The 9,704-nt window shown below is 45.2% G+C and overlaps 2 protein-coding genes across 3 annotated transcripts in view; one reads left to right on the plus strand and one right to left on the minus strand.

Annotated features, from left to right (window-relative positions):
• The window catches only part of LOC118654045 (zinc finger protein 182), a 30,407-nt gene extending 29,319 nt beyond the window's left edge, over positions 1–1,088 (minus strand). Inside the window, exons 1-2 of one of the 2 annotated variants that reach the window (XM_036305191.1) lie at positions 946–1,083; positions 533–718 (exon numbers count right to left, since the gene is read on the minus strand). The gene's annotated coding sequence lies outside the window, so the exon portion shown is untranslated. Of the gene's footprint in view, positions 1–532 lie in introns of both variants that reach the window. The other variant, XM_036305192.1, reaches the window with a different exon arrangement.
• Positions 1,089–4,629: 3,541 nt separating this feature from the next.
• Positions 4,630–9,026, plus strand: LOC118653726 (sperm acrosome-associated protein 5-like). The gene is made up of 4 exons (XM_036304438.1): positions 4,630–4,774; positions 7,381–7,539; positions 8,749–8,827; positions 8,927–9,026. The coding sequence occupies exons 1-4, from the start codon at positions 4,630–4,632 to the stop codon at positions 9,024–9,026; spliced, it is 483 nt and encodes a 160-aa protein (XP_036160331.1).
• Positions 9,027–9,704: the final 678 nt, after the last annotated feature.

Raw genomic sequence — 9,704 nt, forward strand, 5'->3', positions numbered from 1 at the left:
CTATGAACCAGGAGGTCATGGTTTGATTCCCATTCAGGGCACATGCCCAGGTTGCAGGTTCAATCCCCAGTAGGGGGGCATGCAGGAGGCAGCTGACCAATGATTCTCTCATCATTGATGTTTCTGTCTCTGTCTCCCTCTCCCTTTCTCTCTGAAATCAATAAAAATATTTATTTTAAATGCATACTCCTTATACACACTAAAAAAATGCCTAAGAATGGGCATTTAAATGTAGGGGCATAAAATTAGTTCCTTTTGATTTTCTTTTCTATTTTCTAATTAATCTAGAAGTTAAATGTGTTACTTTAAAAAACACATTAAATAAATAAATATGTTACTTATCTGTTAACCGCCAACTTTTTAAAACATTACCCCATGGCATTAGCCCCATCCCCCCGCCCCCCCGCCCCCCGCCCCCCACCCCATGCAGACCCTGCAGCCTCAGGCCTCGTCCCACCCACGCCAAGCCCCAGGCTCTGAGCGGACCCTTAGGCAGGTGAGTCCTCTCAGGTGCCTTCTTCCTTCTCCTCACCTCACTGGGGCCGTCTTGCCCAGGAGCCAGAAGGAAGCCTTCGGGTGCAGAGTCACTTCAGCTGGAACACTGGCACCAGGCCCCTACCTCGGGGCTTGGGCAAGGGGCCACGAACAGAGGGAGAGACTGAGCACGCCTAAGGAGGGGCCTGAGGGGTGCTATGAGCCCCTAGCGCAGGTCACTGTGCTGGAAAATGTGTAAAAGTCAACGTTTAATAAGCCCCATTCAACCCTGACTAGCCCCATAACCTTGCCCACTATTGAGCCCAAAGACCCTCATTCACTGACCTCTCGGTCCTCTATCATTCACCCCCACAACCCCCTACATCAAAGACCCCCACAAACACCCCTTTACTCGTCCTCCAGAACTCCCCATCACTCAGCCCATCACCCCTAAGCACTCGCCCCCTCAACCTCTGTCTTTCTCTCTCTCGACAACATTTCTCTGTTCGCTGCAGAGAACTAGATCCAAGCAACACTTCCGCTTCGGAACTAACTCGGGCTCCCCAGCCTACAGGGCTGCAGGGCTGTGTGTGTGTGTGTGTGTGTGTGTGTGTGTGTGTGTGTGTGTGTGTGTGTGCGCGCGCGCGCGCGCGCGCGCACGCTCAGTCTGAGCTGGAGCCTGAGTCCGCCAATAGTCAACAAGCGGCCCCTCCCGCTGTCCAAAGCTAGCGCGACAAGACTTCAGCGCAGGCGCAGAGGGAAGATGGCCACGCTGTGACGTCACTCCCAGAATATGGCCACGCCCACCGCATCTGCACCCCAGGAGAGTGGCCGCCTGGAGCAGGTGTTTACTTTGTTCTGCGGAGGCCGCCATTCCTAAAACTTCCAAGATCCATTTTCTTATGGCAGAGAGAGGAAGTACCCAATTAACGAAAGCTCTAGCAGGCAGATTTTTGGTGTCTTGTACTTTGGAAGGCAGCATCAGGTTTGCAGGAGTCAGAACAGTTAGACAGATGGGAAGCAAAATAGCATAGAGTGCACAAAGTCTATGAGGTATGAAAATGCCGTTGGCTCCATCCAGTGGCTAGGGCTGGGAGTTGACAGTCAAGCGTTTAAAGGCAAACCAGAAACTGAAGAATAAATAAACGGAGACCTAGGACACACACACACACACACACACACACACACACACACACACACGGAGAGGGAACTCTTTTAGGGTTGGTGGGGGTTGATGTGCAGTGATGCCCAGCTCCAGAAATGTTCCTAAGCCAGTGACACAGCCCCTCAGCAACTCTCCTAGGGCTCACAGTGCGCATCCACAAGCTATGTGAGGCCAACTTTTCTGCTGCAGACCTAAGATCCCCCACCCACCCCCCCACCCCCCCAATTCTCTGTCCTGGGCATCCTCTACCATCAATTCCTACAGGCGAGACTTCCTCATACAGTGGCCTAAACAGCAGGTAGCTAGGTGAAGTGGTGTGGAAAGCTGACAGGTGGTCCCAGCATAGAGTCTGCACATGTGACGCTCCCACCCATTTTGGACCATGAGGTAGAAGATGAGTTTGATGGAACAACAGCACAGAGGAGACAGTTCTCTGGTGACCTTGGAGCTGCCACGCTTACCCTAAACTACCTGCTTCCAAGTGAGGAATCCCTTTCCAACTTCTTGAAGTCACTTGTATTTGTGGAGGTTTTGGTATGTGCAGTCAAACTGAATCAGACTTTTCTGTCTTGGTTGATGTATCAGTAAACAGGAGACACATGGTACCGGGAGGGTGATGAATTACAATGATGAATGAAGGACAAATTGAGTAAATTTGGAGAGAGAAAGGGCTATGGAATGGAGGTGAATGAGCAGCAGAGTGGAGTGGATGTGAATAGTATGGGGCATAGTGAGGAAGTAACTATGTATTAGACTGTGCCCTAATCTAAAATTATGGCTGAGACTGAGTAAATGATGGGAAAATGAGAAACAGTTTAAGTGACAAAGAGTTCAAATGGGAGCAGACTGTGAGTGAATGGGGTAATGAAAGGTAGTAAAAGTGAATGGAGTTGATAATGCATTAGAGTTTATATGAATACAAAGAATTACAGTGTTAGTGAATGATGATTTATGAGGCACAGTATGAGTAAAGAGAAGTGAATTTGGGGGGAGGTAGGAGTGAATGGAGGCAATGTGGGGAATAGAGGGAATAATGGGGTGCACAAGGGGCAGAATAAGATGAATCCATGGTAGGATGTGAACACATGAACCAGGTTGATTTTGAGTGGGGAAGGAGAGTGACGAAAAATGAATGAGAGGCAGGCTGGGATTAGATAGTGGCAATGCAGGGCAGTTTTCCAGGGATGTTCAGGGATCCCAGTGTGAATCAGCCCAGATGGATGAGAAGAAGTGTGTGCATAAATGGAGATAATGTTGAGCAGAGTGAGAGCGGATGTAAGTAAAGGTCAGAGGAAGGTGAGTCACTGGGTGTTGTGAGGCAAAGGAAGAGGGGATGAAGGTCATTCACATGGCCCAAAGTGAGTAAGGTGGGGAAAATTGGGCCCAATGTAAACAAAAAGTGATGAGTTCGAGACAGAGTGTGACTGAATTGGGGGTACTGTAGGGCAGAGTAGGAGCAACTGCACTCGAATCAGGAGTAAATGGGAGTGATGGGTGGAAATAGGGGTTACACTGGGAGTGAATTTGTATGAATGAGATAATGAAAGGCTGAGTGAGAGTAAATGGAGTCAATGAAGAGAAAATTGAGAAAGAATGGAGGTGATCAAGCATAGAGTAATTATACCTAGGGAACTTGAGTTAGTGTTTAGGAGTAATATGGGGCACAGGTCCACGAAATAGGGGTTACTAATATATAGGGATAGCATTAGAGAGAACAGAGGTGAAGATGGGGCAGAGAGAGAATAAGGGAGAAAATGAGGTCCAGAGTCAATGAACAAAATTGAAGGATGGGCCATGTGAGAGAGAATGGGAGTTGTTTGATACAGGGTCAGGAAGTGGAGGTAAAAGTAGGAAAGAGTGAATGGAGGTGAAGAAGGAATGTGATGTGAGAGAATTTGGTTAATGATAAGTAGAGGGTTAGGGAATGCAGTAATATGAGGCCCAGTGTACCCTAGCTGGTTTTGCTCAGTGGTTAGAGGGTCGGCTGGCAGACTGAATGGTCCAGGGTTCAATTCCGGTCAAGGGCACGTACCTCTGTTGCAAGCTAAATTCCTAGCCCTGGTCGGGGCGTGTGCAGGAGGCAACCAATCGGTGTGTCTCTCTCACATCAATGTTTCTCTCTATCTCTCCCTATCCCTTCCACTCTCAAAAAAATCAATGGAAAAATATCCTCAGGTGAGGATTAACCAAAAATAAAAATAAAAAATGAGGCCCAGTGTAAATGAATGAATGGATGAGAGGCAGTGTAAGTGAATGGGGAATAAAAGGTAGAATGAGAATGGAGGTGAAAAAGCAGTAGCGTGTATACATATAATATGTAACATAAAATAAATATGTAACATGGGGCAGAGTGTGATCAAATGGGAGTAACATGGGGGCATATTCCAGTAAATTAGGGTGAAACAAGTGCTGAGAATGAGTAAATGGAAGTAATAGGGGGGCAGAGGGTGAGGGTGTGGTGGTCATATTTTACAAACAATCATGAATTTGAGGTGGTAGTAGGCACAGTGTAGTTAATAGAGCTGACTACTTAGCAGAATTGGGGGAGGGATGGAGGTGATGAGGGGCAGAGTGAGTGGAAAAGGAGGTAAGCAAGTGCTAGAGAATGATTAACGGTAGATTGGGACAGTGATAAGGAATGTAGGGAAGTGTGGGACCAATGTGATTCCTGTCTGTCGTTTGTGTGTCCCCAGCCCCCCTCTCTCTGTATCTCTTTCTGACATCTTACTTTCTTCATTTTTGTCTCCTTCCATCTCTGTGTATACAACAGTATCTTTCTTCGTGTGTGTGTGTGTGTGTGTGTGTGTGTGTGTGTGTGTGTGTGTAACAGTTGTCAATGAGGAAAATGGTGAGGTGCCCAACCCTTTGGCTTCTGTGTTCCAGAATCTATCACTTAGGTCTTTGCTCACAGAGCCCAGAGTTCCAGAATGCCCTAGTTCTGAACACTGCATAGTGAGTCTGGAGCAAGGAGTCTGTTAGGAAGGCTCATAATGAAAGCCTGGGGCACTGTGGTGGTGACCCTGACTGTGCTGATTGTTGCCACTGTGGATGCCAAGATCTATGAACGATGCGACCTGGCAATGAAGCTGGAGGAGGCAGGCCTCAATGGCTTCCAAGGCTACAGCATTGGAGACTGTGAGACCTCAGTTGCCCCATGCCCCACCCACACCCCAAGGCTCCCTCCACACTCAGATACAGGCCCTTCTTGTCATTTATCACCTCTACAGGCCAGCAGGTGATCCTCTTGGTCACCTCTTGCCTGACTGTGATGCGTGGTTTAACTAATTCTTTTTTTAAAATTTTTCCTTATTGATTGTTATCACATGTGTCCTTATCCCCACATTGCCCCCATCCCCCCACTCATGCCTTCACCCCCCTGTTGTCTGTGCCCATTGGTTAGGCCTATATGCTTGCATATAAGTCCTTTGGTTGATCTCTCCCCCGTACCCCCAACCTCCCCTACCTTCCTTCTGAGGTTTGACAGTCTGATTGATGCTTTCTGTCTCTGGATCTGTTTTTGTTCATCAGTTTATGTTGTTCATTATATTCCACAAATGAGTGAGGTCATGGATACTTATCTGTCTCTGCCTGGCGTATTTCACTTAGCATAATGCTCTCCGGTTCCATACATGCTGTTGCAAATGGCAAGAACTCCTTCTTTTTTACCACAGCATAGTACTCCATTGTGTAGATGTACCACAGTTTTTTAATCCACTCATCTGCTGATGGGCACTTAGGCTGTTTCCAGATCTTAGCTATGGTGAATTGTGCTGCTATGAACATAGGGGTGCATATATCCTTTCTGATTGGTGTTTCCAGTTTCTTGGAATATATTCCTAGAAGTGGGATCACTGGGTCAAATGGCAGTTCCATTTTTAGTTTTTTGAGGAAACTCCATACTGTTCTCCACAGTGGCTGCACCAGTCTGCATTCCCACCAGCAGTGCATGGGAGTTCCTTTTTCTCCATATCCTTGCCAGCACTTGTTATTTGTTGATTTGTTGATGATAGCCATTCTGACAGGTGTGAGATGGTACCGCATTGTCGTTTTGATTTGCATCTCTCAGATGATTAGTGACTTTGAGCATGTTTTCATGTGTCTTTTGGCCTTTCTTCTGTCCTCTTTCAAAAAGTATCTATTTAGGTCTGTTGCTCATTTTTTTTATTGGGTTGTTTATCTTCCTTTTGTTAAGCTGTATGAGTTCCCTGTAAATGTTAGAGATCAAGCCCTTATCGGTGATAACATTGTCAAATGTGTTCTCCCATGCAGTGAGCCTTCTTGTTTTGTTGATAGTTTATTTTGCTGTGCAAAAGCTTTTTATTTTGATGTAGTCCCATTTGCTTATTTTCTCTTTCGTTTCCATTGCCCTAGGAGCAGTATCAGTGAAGAAATTGCTTTGACATATGTCTGAGATTTTGCTGCCTGTGGATGCCTCTAGTATTTTTATGGTTTCCCATCTTGTGTTTAAGTCCTTTATCCATTTTGAGTTTATTTTTGTGTATAGTGTAAGTTGGTGGTCTATTTTCATTTTTTGCATGTATCTGTCCAATTTTCCCAACACCATTTATTGAAGAGGCTGTCTTGACTCCATTGTATGCTCATGCCTCCTTTGTCGAATATTAATTGAGCATATTGGTTCGGGTCTATTTCTGGGTTCTCTATTCTGTTCCATTGATCTATATGCCTGTTATTGTGCCAGTACCAGGCAGTTTTGAGAACAGTGGCTTTGTAATACAGCTTGTTATCTGGTATTGAGATCCCACCTACCTTGTTTTTCTTTCTCCAGATTGCTGCAGCTCTTAGGGGTCTTTTTTTTTTTAATTCCAAATGAATTTTTGCAAAGTTTGTTCTAGGTCTGTGAAATATGCTGTTGGTATTTTAATGGGGAGTGCATTTAATGTATAGATTGCTTTTGGTAGTATGGACATCTTGATGATGTTGATTCTACCAATCCATGAACACGGTATGTTCTGCCATCTGTTTATGTCTTCCTCTATCTCCTTTTTCAGTGTCCTCTAGTTTTCTGAGTAGAGGTCTTTTACCTCCTTAGTCAAGTTTATTCCTAGGTATCTTAATTTTTTTGATGCAATGGTAAATGAGATTGCTCTTTTAGTCTCTCTTTCTGTAAGTTCATTATTGGTGTATAGAAATGCCATAGATTTCTTGGCATTAATTTTATATCCTGCTACATTGTCGAATTCATTTATTAAGTCTAATAATTTTTGGTGGAGTCTTTAGGGTTTTCTACGTACAGTATCATGTCATCTGCGAATAAGGACAGTTTTACTTCTTTTCCAATTTGGATGCCTTTTATTTCTTCTTCTTGTCTGATCACAATGGCTAGTACTTCAGTACTATGTCAAACAGGAGTGGTGAGTGTGGGCATCCCTGTCTTGTTTCTGTTCTTAAGGGAAATGGTTTTAGTTTTTGCCCATTGAGTATGATGTTGGGGTTTAACTAATTCTAATGTCATTTTCATCATTGCCTTCACAACCATCACTCTCATTTCTACCATCAACACCATCACTACCATCAATGTCATCGCTACTACATCATCAATACCATAACCACTGCCATCACTGACATCTCAACAAAATCACCAACATCAACACCATCACCAAACCAAGATCATCACCCCCACAGCTGAGATGACAACCATACTTGTCCCCACCCCCCTCCTCCTAACCTCTTCTATTTCCAGAACCCATGCTTACCTGCTACCTTCCCTATCTCTGCCTCAGGGCTGTGCCTGGCACATTATGTGAGTGGCTTTGATACCTCTGTCGTGGACCACAATCTTGATGGCAGCAATCAATATGGCATTTTCCAGCTGAACTCCGCCTGGTGGTGTGACAATGGTGTTACACCCACCAAGAACCTCTGTTCCATGGACTGTCATGGTGAGGCAGCAATGGGGATACCCTGAAGCCCTGTCTGGCCCAATAAACAGAGGGCAAGGTTATCTAAGCCATAATCTCAAGTAACAAGCAGAAAAACGATAGGGAAAGAAACAGAGTTGCCTAGGCTGTTAGAGATACCACCCTGTATCCTTACCCATACTGCACTGAAATGAGGTTGAACAGGACTACCCAACATGGAGATTGAGGACAGGAGGACTCAGAGCTCCCAAACTTCACCCAGAATGGAAGCTTCAGTTTTCTGGGACTCAGGAAATGGGAAACTTAACGCCACATAGAATTGAGGCGATTGTCCTTATTTGGGGTTGAGATTGTTCAGCCCCTGAGGGAAGAAGCAGATATATGGTTGTAGGAACAGACACAATGTACTTCTGTGTAGAAAGGAGAGAACTTTCCAGACAAGATGTGGTGTTTTTGAGGACAAAATTGAATAACTGTAGAATTTGTTCCAGGTTGTCCAAAATGGTGCTTGAGGGTGTCCAAGATAGATCAAAATGGAGACTGGGGTTACTTGAGAGCAGTTTGAGGTTGTCCAAGTCCTAGCACAGTGACCAAATAGGTCACTTAGGATTAACCAGCTCGGAGGTTGAGGTTGTCCAAGACTAGTCAAGATAGAGGTTGAGGTTGTTTAAGACAGGATAACATGAATATTAAGGTTTTTCAATACTAGGACCAGGCACCTTGGTGGTTGAGGTTGAACAAAACTACCCAACATGGAGATTGAGGTCATTTATATAATAACCAGTCAAAATGTGACTAGAGGTTATCCAGTACCTGACAACATATTGTTTAAAGTCACCAGGACTGATCAACCTTTCGATTGAGTAGATTTTCAATCACCCAACATGGTGGTTGATGTGACGTCAGACCAGCTACCATTGCAGTTTAGATCATTCATAACCACATAAAATGACAGTTGAAAAAAAAAATGACAGTTGAAGTCATCCATCACTGGCCAACATGGAGGTTAAGGTTGTCCAGAACCAACTGATATGGTGGTTGAGGTTATTCATAACCAGACAACATGGTAGTTGAGGTAACCATCTGACAAGTAAATCAAGGTTATCAGAATGAGCTAATGTTGGTGCTGATGTTATTCAGGCCTCAAGGAACCTAGAACCCCTGGGTCCTACATACACTGTCACTCTGTCCCCAATGCACCAGATCACTATGTCCTTCTATTTCCCCCAGACCTTCTCAACCGCCATATTCTGGATGACATCATGTGTGCCAAGAAGGTCGTGTCCTCACGGGACGGTATGAATGCCTGGTAAGTTTATGGGAATGACTTGGACCCTGGGCAGCCAAATGGCACTACCATGCCATCAGCCTGTCCACTTCATCTTTCCGCCCTCCTTCCATTTCCCAGGGGTTCTTGGACCCAGCACTGTCAAGGCCGTGATTTATCTGAATGGCTCAAGGGGTGTAATATGCATGCAAAACCGAACACAAAGAGAATGACTTCATGATTCATTCCCAGAGGCAGAGATTTTCTTTTGTTTGTGGATTTAATAAAGGATGGTGCTTGTAAACAATGCAAGAGACCTCTGATTCCTGACCCTCTTCATTTTTCCAATGCCTGGAGGTACTCCCATTCAATCACTTCCACTGTTGAGTAAGACTCCCTCCACGTTCTGCGTGGAGTAGGGTTCGGTATCTGAAAGAGGAGCCGCACAACAAATGAGAGAAAAAGACACGAGATAATTTTGCAATATTGGGGGACCAGGCGGCAAGTCCCAAAGGACTTCCTCCCATGCTCAGGCTGCTCCAATCTTTTATTGATCCGGAGTAGCCCTTAGGCAGGTGACCCCCTAGTAACAAGCAGACTAGCCCATCAGCAAGGATTTACATAATAATAAATGGGGGAGTAGTTTCAGTTACCACTGTCTGGACAAACAGGTGGCGCCTAGCTCCGAGCTTTGCTAGGGCTTCAAAGGCACCCAGCCTTCAGGGGTTTCGGGGAGTTCTCTGTCTATGCTTATCAGATAGTGAAGGCAATAAACAGTTTCCCACATTCCACATATTCAAAGGTCTAACCAGGAGACACCAGATCACTCAGGGTGGTAGGGGATGTGGAAGATAGTGTACTGATTAAGAGCATAGGTTCTCTTGGGTTCACATACCATCTCTACCACTTGCTAGCTGTG

Source organism: Myotis myotis, unplaced genomic scaffold (assembly GCF_014108235.1).
Source record: "Myotis myotis isolate mMyoMyo1 unplaced genomic scaffold, mMyoMyo1.p scaffold_m19_p_4, whole genome shotgun sequence".
NCBI lineage: Eukaryota > Metazoa > Chordata > Mammalia > Chiroptera > Vespertilionidae > Myotis > Myotis myotis.

What these genes read in the sequence shown, in the direction of transcription:
- LOC118653726 (XM_036304438.1), top strand. Translation starts at nt 4,630, where the DNA reads ATGAAAGCCTGGGGCACTGTGGTGGTGACCCTGACTGTGCTGATTGTT. An exon ending in CTGTTCCATGGACTGTCATG is followed by an intron (nt 7,540 to 8,748) that starts GTGAGGCAGCAA and finishes TATTTCCCCCAG; the next exon opens with ACCTTCTCAACCGCCATATT. An exon ending in CGGGACGGTATGAATGCCTG is followed by an intron (nt 8,828 to 8,926) that starts GTAAGTTTATGG and finishes TCCATTTCCCAG; the next exon opens with GGGTTCTTGGACCCAGCACT.